The 20,673-nt window shown below is 35.3% G+C and overlaps 2 protein-coding genes across 2 annotated transcripts; both read left to right on the top strand.

Moving 5' to 3' along the window:
- Positions 1 to 2,532: 2,532 nt before the first annotated feature.
- Positions 2,533 to 2,919, top strand: LOC145566742 (hydrophobic seed protein-like). Its single transcript, XM_081626064.1, has one exon. It carries the CDS (start codon positions 2,533 to 2,535, stop codon positions 2,917 to 2,919), a length of 387 nt encoding a protein of 128 aa, XP_081482190.1.
- Positions 2,920 to 15,854: 12,935 nt separating this feature from the next.
- Positions 15,855 to 16,758, top strand: LOC145566741 (uncharacterized). The gene is made up of 2 exons (XM_081626063.1): positions 15,855 to 16,203; positions 16,271 to 16,758. The coding sequence occupies exons 1-2, from the start codon at positions 15,855 to 15,857 to the stop codon at positions 16,756 to 16,758; spliced, it is 837 nt and encodes a 278-aa protein (XP_081482189.1).
- Positions 16,759 to 20,673: the final 3,915 nt, after the last annotated feature.

The raw sequence follows: 20,673 nt of genomic DNA, 5'->3' as shown, positions 1-20,673 counted from the left end.
AGCCTTCTGAGCTTTCTAAACGACTAAACCTCACTAGTAGCTTTGTGATATAAGTCTAAACGTATAAAATTTCTTAAACACACACTATTGTATAAGTTAACGTAGAAGAAAACTTGAGTTACCTCATTTTTAAGAATCAAGTATGCATGATTTAACATAAACTTAGTGATTTTCATTGATTTATATTTATAGGGTTACAATAAGAGTCCTAATCATATTAGGTTATTAACAAGATATATATGTAAGGATATCATGCAGATATTCTTATACAAAATATATCCTAAACCTATGATGAGAATATTTTATGGATATTCTCTATCGCACCCCTGCAGTCGGAGCGGGAGAAAATTGAATGCTCAGACTGGATTTAAATACTACATCGAATGGAGAAGGATATTATGGTAACCCATGATCAAAAGGAAAAGTAGCAACAATGTGCGGTGATGATGAGAAGAAGCAACAACCACAATCTATGTAGAGGAGAGAAGAGTGCTGCTAGGCTTGAGGAGAAAAGTCGCGCACTGGCTGTTGCAGATGTGGAGAATAAGACGGTATCAACCATCATCGAGGAGAAGACAATGGTTCAGGAAATCACCATTGAAGAAAAGAAAACAAGGGTGTTGTACTGATGTGTTTATTAGCCCTTGGGCTGACAATGTTGTTGTTGGACAGTTGTGGCGTGCCAAAGGGCTGCTGCACACGGTTAGAAGAAGGTCCATCTCTTGAAATTAATTTTAGTGTGGTGTGCCCAAATCAGAGAAGACCATTAAATTTAAGAGAACACCTAATAATGTCACGCAAATCCACAATAGATACAGAAGTCCGTAAGGCCACGTTGGGAGATTGTGGAAATTATGGTACAACACTTAGTGGATAGTTTAATCCACATACAAATTCTTTAAAAAAAAAAAAGAAAAAAAAAAAAAACTTATATTTGCGTCATTGTGTTTTTGCAGAAGCATAAAAACATATTGATATCCCGCTGGTGGGTTTAATTATCTAACCCACCGGCAGGGTTGAAATTTTTGTATATGATTCCAAGATCTCATCTAAGATCCGATACCATGTTGAAGGATTATCTCAATAATTAAGCTTATATAGTATGAAACATATTCCTAGATCTTAAGAATTGGTCCTATAACATGGTACGGAGCCAGCGTGACACAAAGGTCATGGGTTCAAATCTCATTCACCCCGCTTTCAAATGGAATATTTCGCGCAGAGTATGTGGAGGGCCCATGCTGCATCTACATTTCAAACCTAAAGGTAAAAATGTGATCTGAGAGGGTGTGATGGAATATAAAATATATTCATGGGTCTCAATTATCAGTTTAAACTTTTGGTTGATATAGTCCTCTAACACTTAGTTTAATTGATGAGTCGTTTATACAATCTTTTACTAAAGAGCCTAGCTAAGAATTTGATTAGCAACGAGTGACAAGTGGTATGTGCTTTAATTAATCATCTAAAACATGGTCTTAATTCGAGTACTACTTGAAGGAAGCATGAACTGAAATAGATAACCGGCCACCAAAATTATTGATTCGTCCTTAACTATATATCATATGATCTATGTTTAATATAATTATTAGGACTTTTTGTCAGAAACTACCTCTTAAAAGCAATTTTTTGTGAGAAGCTACCTAATAAAAAAATTGTTGTAATAAACTACCTATTAAATAAAAATGTTGCAAGAAAATACCTGTTAAAGCAAATAATGTTGTAATAAAACTATTATTCGTAGAATTTTCGTCTTTGACTTATTTCTTCGGCGTTGACCATACTCGGCCGGTCACATGGTAGGTGGCATTGTTGGTGGGGCATGGAAAAATAAAGCATTTAAAAGTTCACGTGATTGGCAAGTAGGTGGTCAACGCCAGGAAAATTAGCCAACGGTGAAAATCTGATAAAAGGGTAGTCTTTTACAACATTTTCATTTTAATTGGTAGTTTCTTACAATATTTTTTTTATTAGGTAGTTTATCACAAAAAAATGTCTTTTAATAGGTAGTTTATGACAAAAAGCCCTAATTAATATAAGTATTAGCTTAATTATAAAATATGTATGTACTGCGTGAAACCCTATGTATTAATGAACCTGAGTTTACTTCTGAAAATTGTACTACAGTTTTATTTTTTTTCCCTTGATCAGCCAATTGAAAGGATGCTCAACTTACAAGGTATAGTAATTTGATCACTAAAAATTACTTGAAAAGTACGTACAATATGTAATAATATAAAGAGGAATGTATTTGATAATAATAGTGGGCATAATAAATAATGTAATAACTTGAAAAGTACGTACAATTTGTATTAACTTAATCTGTTAATGATGGAGTAATGTATTTGATAATATTAGTGGCCATTAACAAAGTAATTAAGCTAATAACCAAATTACCAAAATACCCTTTCATGCATTCTATAAATAGCCATGGCATGCAGCTCTTGAATCACATCCAAAACCAACAAACACATTCACATACATTCTCCCTTGAAACAAAACCCTAAACAAAGCTAGCCAAATCAAAGAAAAATGGCCTCCAAATCCGGCGTCGCTTTCATGATACTTAACCTAGCCTTGTTTGCATTTGTGTCAGCTAATGCTGCTACTTGCCCTGACCTGAATGTGTGTCTTGAGGTTGCCGATGGACTAGTGAGTGTCCAATTTGGTAGCCAAACAAGGACTGAATGTTGTCAACTCATTCACGGTATAGCCGATGCTGATCTTGCTCTATGCCTTTGCACTAGCCTCAAATACACTCCTCTCGGAAGCACCCTTGGTGGCCTCCTTAACTCCCTTCTTGGTGGTCTCCTTGGTACCCTTACTGGCAGCAACCTCATTAACAAGGAGCTTGTCGCCATCGTTAATGCCTGTGGCTATAACAATCCTACCCAATACTCGTGTCCTGCCGTCTATTGATCTGAGCAACCAAGTAATAGTCTCTCTCATCTACCAACTTATTATCCTAACTTGGTCAGAAAGTTTACCTAGTAACATTTATCGTTTCGTTTCATTTTCAATAAATCTGCTAGCTAGTATATATGGAGTTTCAATATAACGATTGATAATATCATATATTGTACTCACCATCTAGCTATATAATTTAATATGTATTTGACGATTATCACAGTTTCGATTGTTGTAATTGGAATATGAAAGAATGAATGTTTTCTGTGTTTGAGTTACGGATTATGTTTTTATACTATATATGCTGATTTCAATTTAGACCTATACATACATATATAGTAGCGACTTATCTTACATAATCGTTTTAACATATATCCAGATTGAAGATTTTACAAGACATGTTAATTTCTACGCAAATGAGCACAAGAGTATTGTGAAAAATGAGTGCACAACGTATATTATGATGCATGTACTGAATGCACTATCTAATTTGCACTACACAATAATTAAATACTAGTCTTAAGTCATAACAAGACATAACATTTTACAGGCCCTATCAGGTTGGAACCTGTTACATCATGTTAGCTAACAAATTAAATCAAAAAATATTTTTTATGATGATTGAAAGGATCAGATAACAAATTAAATGTCGTATTGAAATACATCTTAATCAATACCAGCTGAAAAGAAATGGAAAAATGAAATTTTCACCACGATTGCTTATTAATGTTTTTAATGCTAAATTACACATACTCCCTCCGTGTTTTAATAAGTGTTACACATATGCCCAATGTAAATTTACCTTTTTGATGTATTTTAACTACTACTTATTTATTTTTATTAATTCTCGTGAAAATTGCCCATAAGGGACTATCAATAAGAGACGAAGGGAGTAAAATAAACTTTTTCTATCTCTTCCCTTCCCCGTGAAAGTTTCGATCACCTGAACCCCCTCCCCACCACCATCCCTAACCTACCCTGCCCCTTCTTTCCAGCTGTGTTAAAAAACCCTCTACCCCTAACCCCATCCCACACCTCATTCTCCACCAATAAACAACGGATTGAGCGTCGCCGCACATTCCGACGACTGCTGCTCAATCCGTGTCACTAGCAACGCTCTCACCACCTTCGCTACCGCCAACCCCTCCTGTCGTCTCCCCCTCAACCGATTCCTTTAATTCACCTTAACCATTATAAGAATAATCAAATTTCCCACTTCCACTCTCCTCAAATTCCTCTACTACTCATCTCCCTAAACCCCCGCCTCCAATAAAACTACATTGTACGTACTCCCGTATTCTCTGGTTGCCCCATATTTTGTAATATTTCTAAAAAAAAGGGTCCAAAATTGCTGCTTATATTGTCGAATTCTAGGGTTTAGAATGAAGGAAAGTGGGGGGGGGGGGGGGGACGGCGTCACTCAAGATAAGGAAAATGGAGGGCGGCAGCCGTAGGAGGAGTCTAGGCTGGGGGCTATTAGCGAAGGAAACTATTCACAGAGTGGGCCTGTGGGGCTGTCTGCGCTTTTTGATGGATATATATATATATATATATCCTTTAAGACTATGTATAGTATTTTTTTTAATAAAAGAAAGTTGAAATAATTAAAATAAAAAAATAAAAAAACCACCTATCATATTGTGTCATATGTCACAATTAACTTATTAAGTTAAATTCTAATTTGAACAAATATATATCAAAGGGCATTTTATTTTAGATTAATCAAAAGGTCGTATTATTTTTGAAATACCATCCAAAAATCATTTTATTTTTGACATTTTTTCCTAACACTTAATGTGTATTGAAGTAAACCAGATCTCGGCGTAGTACAATATACATATAGAAAAGTACATGTGGACTTGCAAAAAATATTGAAAAACCTATAGATCACTTCTGATCCATTTCTAAAAAATCCTATAGACTGTATAGAGTATATTATTTTAATAATTGAGTTAGGTGTATCAATCTGTTGTGGTTACATTCACACCATTATGGACTCTCCCCTCCTTTATGGACTTACCGGAGAAGGAAAGCTCAATCTCCACCATCTCAATCTCTGCCAATGGTCAACAATCCCTCGTCACCACCATCATCCCCTCCTGTAACTCTAAGGTTGCCGAATTACGGTGTAATCTCGACTCCTCTGATGAAATCAGCCAGGCGTCAGAACTTGGGTCCTTCTACTCTGACCCTCAATCTGCTGCCGGAGAAGCCATTGGAGTCCCCTACATTGCCTCCTCCAGTAGTGTTGCGACAACAACTTCCGACTATGGAGGAATTTTCCAATGCCAAGACTTTAATAGATGCATTATTGAGAAAGGAGGAGGGAAAATCTCTCCCAAAGAGGGAAATTCTCGATTCATTTCTAATTCCAAAAAGAATGTTAGTAACTCCCTTGCAATTTGTAACTCGAGGCTTCGACATGGGAGTTCCAAATCGTCGTATAGCTCTTTTCTTCACCGAGGAAGTGGTAGGGACTTGAATTCGAGTAACTTACCTCAACCCTCCAAAGAGTTATCAGGAAGAGCATGTGTTACTAACTGCGATAAAATTGGAGGATTTGGGGTCAAAAAATCTAATGGAACATTAGAGGGATTGGGAGAGCTTCTTCCTTCCACCCAATGCAGTCCCAAATGAGGTGCCGAAGGTCATCTTGCAGCGTCCATTTCCGAACCTTAACATGAAGATCATAATGTAGAATGTTAGAGGTGCTATCAGGGATGAGTTTGTGCCGCATGCAAGGCATATTGTGGATACGTACCATCCAAATGTGTTCATTTTCCTCGAAACTAAAGCTCCGGCTATGCGTGCTAGGAAAGTTATGCTAGAACTTGGTATTCAGATCACAAGCTTGTTGTTGCTAATGGTACTAGGTGTGGTATTTGGGTTTTCTGGAAAGGAAACGTCGATCTGCTTATTTTCACCTCTGAAGATCATACTATTCATGTTTTATTCCATTTTAGGAATAACAAGCCTGATGTTCTTGTTTTTGGCATGCATGCTCCTTCTATTCCAAATGCTAGGCATGCAATATAGAGAAAGATGAGATAATCTATCCCACCAGAGCAAATTAAATCCCCTAGCTTTTTCTGGGTGATTTCAATGAGGTTACTAATCAGGGGGAGAAGTCGGGGGGGGGGGGGGGGGATGATTTTAAACAAGGTCACTGTAAAGAATTCATTGAATTGACAGACGGAAAGGGCTTGGTGGATTTAGGGTTTCATGGAAACCCTTTCACTTGGACAAATGCTAGAGAGGGAATCGATTTAATTCAACAACTTCTTGATTGTGCGATGAGTAATCTTTCTTAGCTTAATGCTTTTCCACATAGTAAGGTACACCATCTCCCTCGTGCTTTTTCTGATCATTGCCCTATTTTGGTTGATGTTTGCAATTCTAAAGCCCTAGGGCCTTTTCCGTTGTGGTGTAAAGAGGTTGTGTTAGAGCATCCTAATTTTAGTGATTTTTTTCTTGGCAATTAGAAGGAGCCAAATAATTCTTTGCTTAAGGGAACGAATTGATAATTTTGGTATGAATGTTAATTCTTTGAACCATAATATTTTTGGAAGTCTTAGTTTAAAGAAAAAAAGAATTTTGGGTCGTTTAGATAGTATTCAGATTTCTTTAGCTAAGAATTATTCTCATTTTCTTGTTAAATTAGAGAAAAATCTTGTACAAGATTTAGATTCTATATAATTACATAAAGGAGAGAATGATTTGGGAGCAAAAAGCGGGGATTAATTAGCGAAAATATAGTGATCATAATACTAAATATTTCCATATTTTGGCTAAGATTAAAAACTCTAAATGGAAGATTTTTGCTCTAAAAGATAATTCCCTCCACTGTTGTGAGTGCTAGTTCCTCTGATTCTGCTGCCCCTGCTATTGTTTCCTCCCTTTTTGATGATGGTTCCGCTGTTAGTGCTTGTTTTCTGTCTTTGAAAAGCTCCTCTCTTACTATTCATTTAGAGCAGCATTGGATTCCTCCTCCCCCTGGGTTTAAAAGAATCCACACTGATGGTTCTTGTAGGATGATCAATGTTGTTGCGGGTGGAGGGGTTATTAGGAATGAAGATGGGTCCTGGTTTTTGGGTTTCTCCAGCAAGTGTAACGCGGTTACTGCTTTGGTAGCTAGCAGAGTTATATGTTGTTAAAGATGCCTTGGCTATGGATGATGCTTTTGAAGTGAAGAAAGTGGAGCTTTTCACTAATGCTATTTCCATTAAGGTGAAGTTTGACACCTTAGATCCTAATGTTCACCGTCCTCTTGCTGCCATGATCAATGATATTGGTACTAGCATTAAGAAACTTGAGGCTGAGGAGATTAAGCACATTCGAAGGGATCTCAATGTCATTGCTCACGAGTTGGCTGAAGTTGGTAATGATATGTGTATTGGCCATAGGACCTATTACACTGTCCCTAATTATGTCAAGACCCTTTATGAAAGGGAGATGGGAGTTAGTTCCTACTATTGCTGATTGATTTCGCCACCCACCTCCAGCATAGATGTTTCTTTTGTGCTGCTTATGAGTGGCTTTGTTTTCTAATTATGTTTTATTACCCCTGTTTTTATGTTTGAACTGTTGGCTCTTTGTTTGGGGTAGCTATCTTTCGATTACCTTCATCAATTTTTCGTCTAAAATTTTCGATGTAAGGATAATCCTCTAATATATCTATCTTCCTTTGTTGTGTTAAAAAAAAACATTCACACCATTAAGCCAAACATCTAGCTGCTATAAATACAAAGAACTCCTTATCATATAGAAACATCAAATATCCTGCAAAGAGCAGTAAAACATCTACCTTCAGAACCGTTTCTTAATGAATATACCGCTATTTTAAGATAAGGGATACGACTAACTGCTCAACAATTCATCAAATGACTAAAATTTTCCCGTGGTGATAAAAACTTCAGTCATTTGGTGATAGCTGAGCCAGTTGGTACAACTCTCTAAAACGAAGGCTCAAGATTTGCAAGCATATCACAACACATGTAACTAGGTAATTTCTCTTTTTTGACATTCAAGAGTTAATAAAATTGTTATTCTTGTATATTTGTATGAAGAATGCTCAGGACCAATGCATTTTCTTCAATGGTTTAAGCTCAAGACTAAGCATATCACACCACCATGGAAATGCGCCTTGGAGATTTAGGTAGGAAAGAAAAGATGAGAGAATGTCGATTGTGAGGGCGGTATTTAGATGAAAGGGGAACAAGTGATAGGAGGGTGAGAGGGAAGAGGAAAGAAAGCAAAAGAATGAAACTAGAAGGATATAAACGTAAATTTTAGAAGTAGGTGGATATCCTAAGGTGATGAAAGATTGAATGTCTTCTGTGTTTTTGTTATGTTTTTACACTATATATGTTGATTTCAAATTGAATTTATACATATATAGTTGTGATTTATCTGAGTTAATCGTTTTATTAACATCATATTTCTAGAAGATTATACAAGACACGTTAATTTCTACGCAAACGAGCACAAGAGTATTGTGAAAAATGAGTATTGCACAACACATATTATGATGTGCATGCACTGAATGCACTATCTAATTTGCACCACACAATAATTAAACACTAGTCTTAAGTCATAACAAGACATGACATTTATAGGCCCTATTAGGTTGGAACCTATTACATCATGTCAGCTAACAAATTAAATCAGATAAAATATTTTTTATGATGATTGGAAGGATCAGATAACAAATTAAATGTCGTAGTGAAATACATCTTAACCAATACTAGCAGAAAAGAAATGGAAAAATGAAAATTTTACCACGATTGCTTATTGATGTTTTTAAAGCTAAATTACAAATACTCCTTCCGTGTTTTAATAAGTGTTACACCACGAAGGGAGTAATAAAACAATAATACCAAATCGATCCTTAATCTACACACTTTCTAGTCGTCTTCCCAACTAGTGGCGAACCCTGCCTTATTCAAGCTGGGTCACGTGACCCAGGAAAATAAAAGGGTTAAAAGAAAAATGAAAGCTAACATATCACATATACATCTCGCTAGTTCAGTGGTCAAGTCCTTAAGTGCTTGAAATGAGAACGTGGGAAATTGGGAGTGCAAGATCAAATACTATACCAAGTATTTTATGTTTTTTTTTGTAAATATATATATTTTTTAATTTTTTATTATACTCCCTCCGTCTTTTTATTAGTGTCCCATTTCTCTTTATTATGTGAGTAATAAATGTTAGAAATAGAAGTCTAATAGAAGAACGGAGGGAGAACGTTCTTAACTTTTGTTTCTCTTTTGTTTCATTTGCTTTGTTTTTATTGTTTCTACTCTTCGTTAAAATCAAAAAATATGTAATTTAAAAAATAAAAAAAAAATAAAAAATATCTCATACTTCATGTTTGACAATATTTTTTACTTGACATTTACATAATAGCCTATTAATTTCTATAATTTTTTTTTTGTTCATTTCATTTTTATTACTATATTATTTTACACGATCATACTTTTGTTTTATAGATGTATTTTACTCCATATTATATACATCAATTAACTAATTTAAATTATCTTATGTAATGTTAGATAACTTCGAGAGTTCAAACACCTAAGGAAATTTTTTTTAATCCGCCATTGTTTTTATGTATTTAACCTAAATTTAGTCCATAATAGAAACCTATATTCATTATATATGAGTCTCTTAATTAATCTAATTGAAATCGTAACTTAATTTTTAGAATTAAAAGGAAAAACATGTGATTAACAAGTTTCTTTAATCCCTAAATTCATCCTCCTCCTCCAAAAAATCCAGCTCTTGGATCGATGGATGACAATGACACAACACCTATAAAATCCTAGATCTGTCACTGTTCCCAACGCAGGCAAACCGGCATCCCCAACGAAGCAAAATCTACAGTTGGTTGTAACCCAAATTATTTAGTGCTCTTCCGAAAATATTGTCTTTTTAAACAAGTCATTTTAATTTATTGTTGCTACTTGCTATACATGAATGTAAAATAGTATGAACGCAAGAAAGATATTCTCGATCTTACGTAAAGATTTAGGTATCTGCTATATTGACGGAAAACATTCCATTGTTTGATAAGCATGGAAAACAATTTTCCCAAAAGTGAAAAAGATCTTTCAATTTATAGAAGATGCATTCCACATTTCCACCAGCTCATGAGATCTATTTTATTATTTCCATATGTACATGATTTGATTTAAATAGGAGCAATCCTTTATGATTACATTCACATTATAGCGCCAAACATTTGGCTACAATAAATACACAGTAATAATTGACTTCTTGTACAAGTATACATCAATTCATTATCTATTAAACACCAATATACCCATGAATTTTAAGGTCTTAAATCATCCTCAATAGTTAAAAGGAATTATTCCAACAAAATTTGAGAACAGGAAAATGCACCAAATGTTTTGCAATTCATCAAATGATTTGGGTTTTCTCGCATTAGAGATAATATACATAAGTCATGTGGTGAATTGCAGATACAATTGGTGCAAATTCCTAAAATGAAAGCTCTCGTACGGTTCACAACGATACAACTACGTGTAACGGGGTAAATAATTTTTTTTTTGGTGTTCATCCCGGTTCACCCTTAGGGCTAAACCGGATTTGGGGATCAATTTTGGGTGGTTAGGTTCCAATCCCCTCTCGATTGTTGTTGTGGGGGATCGAACACGAGTCCTCCCTACCAAATGTAGTCCCAATCACAACTACACCAACATCTAATTGGTGGGGTAAGTAATTTTTCCATCCCAATTAAATACTAGTCTTATGTGAGAGTTAAGGATTACTTCGTCGGTCAAAGTAAAGCTTTCCTTCCCGTATTAATATGTTTTATTAATTTCAGCTATAATAGTGTTAATAATTCCGAAAAGGCCTTTCTCCTCTCTCTAAAGCCCTAGTCTCCATTGTTGAGCATTAGAGGGTCTTTCATTGGTTTTTATCCGTGTAAATCCCCAATCATTTTTTTTTTTTTTGTGCATGTTTTTTTCTCTATTTATATTTGTTTTAGGTTTATGATAATTTTCCTCTTTTAGGAATCCCTCGGAAAAAAAAGGGTTTTTCTTCTTTTTTTTTAAGAAAATTTTTCTACTTCAAAGATAGGGCACTAATAAGACTTTCTACAATAGAGAGACAAAAAAAAAAAAAACAAAAAAAAAAAAACCTTCAGTAAAAGTTGCCAAAAATAAGACGATCTATGGGAGGTCTTCTAACAAAAAAACGACCTTTGAATAACTCGAAAATAAAACGACCTTTAACATACATTTACTCAAAATAGAACAAAAAATCGATAGCCTGTATAAAAGTTTAATGCCGAACGCATGTTGCATTGTGAATGATTAGGATTTTTTTAAAAAAAATTTAAACAATTTACTTTTCTAAAAAATTGATTTTTAATTAAAAAAAAATTACTCCCTCCATTCATTGTGGCCACTTTTAAGTCCCAAAATGATAGTTCCATTTGCATTTTTCAAGTACCATTAATATTAATTTTTTTTTAACAAAATTGCCTCCAATTTGCAACAACATTTGTGTAAATTTAATTTTTCCATAATAATTTTGTTTTTCTATGTACTTTTATTACTTTATCTCTGTAATCCAATGTAAATTTACCTTTTCAATGTATTTTTACTACTACTTATTTATGTTTATTATTTCCCGTGAAAATTGCCCATAGAGACGGAGGGAGTAAAATAAACTTTTTCTATATCCTCCCTTCCCCATGAAAGTTTCAACCACTTGAACCCCCTCCCCACCACCATTCCTAACCTCCCTTGCCCCTTCTTTCCGACCATGTGGAAAAACCCTCTACCCCTAACCACATCCCAAACCTCCTTCTCCACCAATACACAACGGATTAAGCGTCACCGCACATGCCGACTGCTGCCGCTCAATTCGCATCACTAGCAACGCTCTCACAAACTTTGTTGTCGCCAACCCCTCCTGTCGTCTCCCCCTCAACCGATCCCTTTAGTTCACCTTAACCATTCTAAGAATAATCAAATTTCCCACTTCCACTCTCCTCAAATTCCTCTGAGACTTATCTCCCTAACCCCCTGCCTCCAATCAAACTATGTTGTACGTATTCCCGTATTCTCTGGTTGTCCCATATTTTGTAATATTGCTAAAAAAGGGTTCGAAATTGCTGCTTATATTGTCGAATTCTAGTGTTTAGAATGAAGGAAAGTGGGGGGGGGGGGGGGACAGCGTCACGCGGGATACTGGAAATGGAGGGCGGCAACCGTAGGAAGAGTCTAGGTTGGGGACTATTAGGGAAGGAAACTATTCACAGGGTGGGCCCGTGGGGGTGTCTGCGCTTTTGGATGGGATTTTTGATAAAATAAATTAAAATCAATTTTTTTTAAGGGTAATGAGCCTTTAAGGCTGCATATAAGCATAAAATACAATATTGAAAATTGTAATTTCTCCGCCCCTGAAAGAACGATCATTTTGGGCTGATTTTGCAAATATTAAGAAAGTGAAAAAGATAAGAGTAAAAATACATTGGAAAGTGAAATTCACATGAGGTTTGCAAAAAATTAGAGATAGTAATAAAAGTACATGGAAAAGCAAAATTTACATGGGCAAACTAACTTTGCACAAATATTGTTATAAACTGGAGAATATTTTAATGCAAATGGGATGATCATTTTTCTACTAGATTTAGGCCATAATGGTCATTCTTTCATGGACAGAGGGAGTATAAAATGAGGAATTCATGACAAAACACGTGTAAATTAGTGAAATAAGTGTGTTTTTGTCATGATTTCCTAAATTTAAACAATTTTCAAGAGTGTATTTAATGCTTCTATATATATATATATATATATATATATATATATATATTAAAGACTATGTATAGTAATTTTTACACCTTGAGGATTTGGGGTGGGTAAGAGTGGATAGCCAACAAGTCCCCCATTGGTGTGTTAGGACAGGAATTGAGCAACCATTGCCTATCTTTCCCCTGCCTAACCCCGACTTGACTGCCTAACCCCAGGGCAAGAGTCTTACACATATGACATGCTAGTTGCCCACGCCCGGGGGCAAGCACAGCCAGTTCCACCACCCCAGCCTGAGCCCGTGGTGGTACCATCACCATCACATATGCCGCACATGCCTACACCTCCTCCTAGGACTGGCTCTAAGAAAGTTTGGGATCTCTAGAGTATAGGTCAGGCCATAGGACGTATAGAGCATTAACAGGGTGACCTTTGGAGGATAGTTGGCTCCCTAGATTCACGATTAAGGTACCTTGAGAGGAACCAGGGTAGAGCCCTGTATCCCATGTACGATGATTATGCTCGTCGGGGTAATATTCCCAACGATGCTATTTACCCTGATTAGTTTCAGCCCCCACCCTAGGGATACGATAGAGATCCCACCGCCCTTGGTATTTATACTGACTATTCATCTTTCCACGGGTATGGCCAGTACATTCCTTTTGGGGGACCGGCAGGGGGGTTTGCATCCTAACTATTTTGGTGGTACCTCTTCTGGTGCATGTGGTGCAGGTGGCAGTGGTGGAGGATTTGGCTCCATAGATGAGGATGATGAGGATTAGCCATGCTGGGCTAGTTCCTGAGCCAATGAGGACATTGTCTGATCTTGGCTTGGGAGAGATTTTTGGATTTGGTATCTTTCTTCTTCTCTTTCTTTTATTTTCGGTGTGTTTAAGTATATATTTATTGCTTTTTAGTGTAGTTTTATTGCTTTGATAAAAATGAAAGAATACAAAAAAAATTGAAAAAATTAAAAAAAATTCAAAAATACGTTCCAATGAATTGTAAATCATGCTTCCCTGTGCCCCATACTTGAAAATTGTGTTGATTCTTGGTATATGATGATGAGCATTGTGGATAGGTTAGCCATGATTTGAAGTTTGATTGATTGGATGCCTTAACATGCGTCAATTTTGCCCAACTACTTGTAAGTACAGTGCTTGGCTAGTTGATTTGGTAAGGAATGTATGTTAGTTCCTAGTATGTCAATGAATTTGAGTATTGGTTTGCAACTTTGAGTAATATTTGTATGACTCATTATTATGCACATTGAGGAAGACAAAGGAATTTGTTCTTTTAGGTGACCTTCAGATGATTGTAGATACATGTGTTCCCTTCTTGCTACCCATGTTGTTGCCTTGACTCTTTGTTGTTTATTAGCCACATTACAGGCCTATTTAAGCCCCATTGGTTACTAGTCCCAAACTTGGCTTGGGGGAGCTATTAGTGAGTGAGGTGAGAGAGTTTTGTGTTGTGCATATTATTTGCACAATTTGGGTGGATATGAGGAGTTATTTGTTCTTGATTGTGGTTTATTTTCGATGATCTTGAATGTTGAATTTATTGAAAAAAAAATAAAGCATGATAGTGAAAAAAAGATAATTTCAAGAAAAAAAAAGGTGAAATAAGTGAACTTCCAAAGAAAAAAAAGAGCAAAAAAAAAAAAAATGTTATATGTTCAAATGTTCTAATTGAAGGTTGCTCAAGGAAAAAAAAATAGTTTCAAGGAAAGAAAAAAATCAAGTTGATGAGTTCAAAGTTTGTTTGTTCACTCAAGTTCTATAATATTACATTTTTATGAGTGATTTACTGTAAGTATTGAAAAATATTGTTATTAATTGGTTATTTTGTTTGGTGAATTTTTGGTGGAGTTGAGTATGTTGGAGTTGGTTGGTCATTACTTAATTTTGACCTTGGTTTTATTTATTAGGATTTTGGCTCCCTATTGCATGGCTTTACTCTCATATTTTCTCAAATTTATCCTACCTTTTACCCTAGCTTTACATTACAAGCTTTAAAGACCTTCTGACCTTTGTGCATAGAGTTGTGTGAATGTGAAATTAGTTGTTTATCAAGCAAAGAATGACTTGACATATTCCGAGTCGACTATTTAGGTTAAGTCCTTCGCCCGAGCTCGCGCTCGGCCGGGCGCGAGAGAAGAACAATGAGGAAAAAAAGGCGGGCCCGTTCTGGCGGTGTGGCGCCCGATCAGGCGCGTGTCTCTGAAGAGGGTTTAGGGCGTCATTTAGTTTGTTTAAGTTTAGGATTTTCTTGCTTAATATAAACACGTTTTCGTTAAGAAAGTTTAGCATCTCTTTTATCTCTTTTACCTCTTCTTTTAGACTTTCTCTCTCTACTTAGTTTTATTTTCTCTCTCTACAAATTTATACCTTGTTCTTGATTCAACTCATTATTTCCGTTAACTTTGGTAACGATTTCTTCTCTATTAATTTCAATAATTTTATTTCTTTATTCATCATGTCTTATTTAATTGCTTTGATTAGTGTAGATTTAATTATGCGTGAGTAGTTTTCTTTCTAGGGTTTATGGGGATCCATAAATAACATGAAGGGGTTATTTATTGTTGTTGATTGTCAATGCTTAATTAATTTCCTATTGATTGATTTAATGCTATGCAACTAGATTTGCGCAGATCTTTTATGTATGAGTTTAGCAATATTGATTCGAGATTCGAGAGATGAAAATTGATATTTAGGCTTAGTTTCAATAGGCAGGTGAATTTATAAATGGTTAAGTCGAGATTCGAGAGATGAGATTTAATACCGGTAGATTAATTCTGTGATTATAATACGTAGCGGAAGCCCTTTATGATCTGATTAGTTGATGCATTGATGATTGATTATTATGTTTTGCCCTGAAATGTTATTTATTAGTGAACCTATGCCCTAGGCCTTTATTCCTTGACTTTCTCTACCCTTAATCTTAGTAGTTTAGTTTCCCTTGATTATATTATTTTGTTACTTAATAATTAGATTGCTTAGATTAATTAGGAATAAAAAGACTCGTTTCCCAGTGGATTCGACCCTACTTCCCTATCTGCATTAGTTAGAGGATTTAGGAATTACTTTTGATTGGGTGATACGACTTTAACCTGTCAAAAATCTTCTACAAGATTTAGATTCTATATAATTATAGAAAGGAAAAATGATTTGGGCGCAAAAAGCGGGGATTAATTGGCAAAAATATAGTGATCATAATACTAAATATTTCCATATTTTAGCTAAGATAAAAAAATCTAAAGGGAAGATTTTTGCTCTAAAAGATAATTCTCGGAATTGGGTTTATGATGATCTTAAATTGAAAGATATAGCCTTTGATTTTTTTAGAGATATCATTTCATCAAAGTTAAAAGATAATATTGCTAATTCTTCCTTTACCCCTAATTTTCGGCTTTCTTCCAGTGAAGGTTCTAGGATTAGCAAAATTCCCTCTTTTGATGAAGTTAAATTATTCCTTTTTCATATGGATCCTATGAAATGCCCAGCATCGGATGGTATCTAGCCTAAATTTTTTCAATATTTTTGGGATATTGTGGGAGGTTATATCTTTGATATTGTTAGGTCTTGTTTTACTGATAATTGTATTCCTTCGAGCATCAATCAATATTTTATCTCCCTTAATCCTAAGGTTGATGCTCCTTCTCATATCTCTGAGTTTAGGCCGATTGGGTTTTTACTATACTAGTTACAAATTAATTACCAAGCTCATTCCAGATAAACTTAAACCTTTTCTTAATAAGCTCATCAATCCTCTACAATCTAGTTTCATTGAGGGTCAGGGTATAAAAGATAATGTGATTGTTATTAAGGAGATAGCCCATTTGTTCAATAAGGATAAGAAAGGAAAAAACATTGCTGCTTTAAAACTTGATCTTTCTAAGGCTTATAATAGTCTCGAATGGAGCTTTATTGAGGATACTCTTACTGCCTTTAATTTTCCCTCTTCGATCATTAAGTTCATTATGTCTTGTATTACCACTCCAAGAATCTCGGTTCTTTGGAATGGAGAAATTACTAAGGATTTCAATCCCTCTCGTGGAATTAGGTAAGGCGATCCCATGTCTTCGTACATTTTTTGTCTATGTCTTGAGAGGCTCTCTAATATGATTGAAGCTAGTGTCAATGATAAGAGGTGGAAATCAATTAAGATTTCTAGAAACATTTACATCTCTCATATTTTTTACGCTAACGATGTTTTTCTGTTTGGTCATGCTTCCTCAAATAATATTAAGGAAATGATGGACATCTTAAATAGGTTTGGGGATTTATCAGGTCTTCGTATTAATCTTGCTAAATCTTCTCTTATCTTTCCTACGAAGATGAATCATTCGATAAGGACTAGTCTTAGTGAGAAGTTTAATCTCAGGTCCTCTGCCTCGTTCGGTAAATATTTAGGAATTGAGATTAGCCCTAATAGACTCAAGGGAGCTGTAGACACCCAATTGTGTCTACCCAAAAACCAAACCCAGTGATGAATATCCTTCACGTCGCTTAATTATTGAACAAGGTGAAATGTTAAAAGTCTTGTGATGCGGTTGTTTTAATAAATACTTCTTTCTGTTTCTGAAAATATTTCTTTTTACACTCTATTTATGAAAATAGCCAGTCCAATTTAGTTAAGTCCATGATAAGGGTCCAATAATAGTGTATTTGGATTGGGCTCGAAAAGAGCTTTCCAACGATATATTATAAGCCCAATTCCGATGAATAATGAGGAAGTTATGGCCAAAATACTAAACTGGACCCAAACCGGATTTTACCTACGGCCCAATGATCATGTGGAGGGTCCAAAGGTTTAATCCCATTCCTAAACTAATTAGGATTTATTAGAAGCTTCTATTAGTTTCTAAAAGATCTTAATTGAAATTGAATAAAACTTCTCTTTTTGAGAGTCCTTGTTCTGTGCGAAATGGAAGATGGTCAGATATTATTTTGGTGACTAATAATTTTTATCCAAATATTATATTTTTGGATAGATCTTGAAATTATCTTTCCAATGATATATTACAATATTAATTTCGACCTATAACGAAAAAGATATTAAAGAAATACAAAACTCTATCCAAAACTAACACTCTTTCACTATTTCGGCCATATATTTTTATCTACAAAAATATTTTAATCTGATTCTAATTGTTTTGGAAAGTAGACTTTAAGATCTTTCCAACGACATATTATATGACTTATTTGAACTTCTGGATCAAAAGATATGATAAAAACAAAATCTACAAAACATTATCCCAGCGCCAAACGACAGAGTCTGTCGCCTGGCGCTACTACCTGTCGCCTGGCACTAATACCTGTCTTCTGGCACTAACTCCTGTCGTTTGCGATAAGAGGTCTTTTATTCCGAATGGGACTCGAACTCTTTTCTATCGTTTTCGGACTATTTTTCTATAAATAGGGGCCGTATCTCCCCGTTTTTAATCATCAACAATCATCTCTTTCTCTCTCTCTAAAAGCTAGAAGCTTCTTCTCTCCATTCTTTTTCTAAACCTTCCCTTTTGACAGGCTAAAGTCGTATCATCTAATCAAAAATAATTACCTAAGTCCACTAGCTTATGCAGATAGGGAAGTAGGGTCGAATCCACAGGGAAACTAGTCTTTCTACTCCTAATTAATTATTATAATCTAAATTATTAAGGTAGCCAATATTTTTGTGAATAAAATCTATGCTACGAAGATTATGAGTAAGGAAAGTAATAGGGAAGAAATCAATAATAATAAAGCCTAGGGCATAGGTTCACTAATAAACAATATTCCAGGGTAAAACATAATAATCAATCATCGATGCATTAATTAATCAGATCATAAAAGGGTTTCGCTACGTATTGCAATCACAGAGTTAATTTACCGGTATTAAATCTCATCTCTCGAATCTCGACCTAACCATTTATTAATTAATCTGCCTATTGGAACTAAGCCTAAACATCAATTCTCATCTCTCGAATCTCGAATCAATATTGCTAAACTCATACAATTAAACCTAGCCAAATCTAATTGCATAACATTTAAACAATCAATAGGAAATCGATTTAGCATTAACAATCAATAATCATAAAATTACCCCTTCATATTATTTATTAGATCCCCATAAACCCTAGAAAGAGAACTACTCAGACATAATTAAAGCTGAACAAAATATAATAATTAAACAAGACATGAAGAAATTGAATGAATAAAAATACTGAGATTAATAAGAGAGAAATCGTACCAAGACGGCGGAATTACAATGGAGTTTTAGGGAACAAGAGAGAAAATAAGTCTAGAGAGAGAAAGTCTAAGTAGAGAGAGAAGGAATTAAAAAAAACTAGAGTAAGAGAAGTGAAAAAAAGGTATCTAATCTTGCCTAATAAAATTACCTTAATACTAAACAAGAGTTATCCGCTAAAACAAATTAATCGGAACTAAGATTCCCTAAAAGCCACTCGCGCCCGGTCGGAAGGCCACTGCCCGACCGGGCCCACCTTTTTTCAGGTTTGAGGTCTTCTCGCGCCCGGCCGGGCGCGTGCTCCGGGCGCGGGCTATCTCAAGTGTTGCTTCTCCCCGCCCGGCCGGGCGCGCCTTTGGGCGGAGCCTTGCTGGTCCGGGCGGAGCTCTTGGGCTTAACGGCTATCTCCTTGGGCCTCCGAACTTGGCCCAATTGCCTTGTATTTCCGAAACTGAGCCCTTAATCACCGATTTGCTACCTCTAATCGGTCTTGGGCTATCGAAAGTGGTCGCGGCCTTCCAAAGCTCGTAGTTGCTCCTCAAAAATCCGGGAAAATGCTCCAAGTACGCAAATTCCTACAAAACTCAAGCAAAACTACAAAAACACTGGAAAACACAAATTAGTAATAAAAGTGGCTCGAAGGAGCCAAAAACACTACTAATTACGACCAAGGGACGGGGTAAATATATATATAAAATGAACACATCAAACTCCCCCAAGCCAAACCTTTGCTTGTCCCTAAGCAAAGAGCTCCTCAATGAACAATAAAACATGCCTCACCCAAATATAAAAATCAAGCACAAACGATTCAAGGAAAATCAAGTGAACATGCTTCAAAATCAACCAATCCTATCCATCTAATCACCCTTCCTCCCCAACAATTGTCAAGTAGAGCAAACCACAAGAGCATATAGAATTCAAGACTAGTGCTCACACACTCAACTCTCATTTATGTGGTGAGTAAAAGATGTACTCGATCGCTCTCCATCCCAACCCCTTTAATGTGAACAATGCCCTCCCAAACTCACAACACTCGTGTGTTTAAAAAGACATACACTCAACCTAATAGTCGACTCGGAATATGTCAAGTCATAACTTGCATTGATAAACAACACTTTCACATTTACACAACTCTATGCACAAGGTCAAAAGGTCTTATAAGCTTGTAATGTAAGGCTAGGGTAAAAAGGTAGGATAAATTTGGGAATATGTGAGAGAAAAGCTATGCTAAAAGGGAGCCATATCCTAATAAACCCATGATCAAATATAATGACCATAAACATCTCCAACAAAACTAACTCCAACACAAATCCACCAAATATACTCCAATCATAAAAACCAACCCAATACTTACAAAATTCACTCATAAAAATATGATAATATAAGCTAGAGTGAATAAACAAACTTTGAACTCAAACTCAAAAATTTACAATGAAACTCAATTTTTTCTTTCTTTTCTTTTGATAAACCTTCACTTAGACAATTTGAACATCAAAGCTTTTTTTTTTCTTTTTGCTCTTTTTTTTCATTTTTTTTTTCTAGAAGTTCACTTTTTTTTTATTTTCTCACCTTTTTTCTCTTGAACTTCTCTTTTTTTTTTCTTTTCCATCACACCTTTATTTTTTTCAAATATATACACTATAAAACTCATCAAAACAAAAATATGATCAAGAACAAATAACTTCTCATACCCACCCAAACTGTGCAAATAATGTGCACACTACAAACTCCCTCACCTCACTCACTAATAGTT

The sequence above is a fragment of the Chenopodium album genome, chromosome 11 (assembly GCF_948465745.1).
Source record: "Chenopodium album chromosome 11, dcCheAlbu1.1, whole genome shotgun sequence".
Taxonomy (NCBI): domain Eukaryota; kingdom Viridiplantae; phylum Streptophyta; class Magnoliopsida; order Caryophyllales; family Amaranthaceae; genus Chenopodium; species Chenopodium album.
This window is presented reverse-complemented; position numbering and strand designations above follow the sequence as displayed.

Excerpts from the sequence above, each read along its gene's own strand:
- LOC145566742 (XM_081626064.1), top strand. The coding sequence starts at position 2,533 with ATGGCCTCCAAATCCGGCGTCGCTTTCATGATACTTAACCTAGCCTTG.
- LOC145566741 (XM_081626063.1), top strand. The coding sequence starts at position 15,855 with ATGATTTGGGCGCAAAAAGCGGGGATTAATTGGCAAAAATATAGTGAT. Across the intron at positions 16,204-16,270 it reads GAAATGCCCAGCATCGGATG|GTCTTGTTTTACTGATAATT; the intron begins GTATCTAGCCTA and ends TGATATTGTTAG.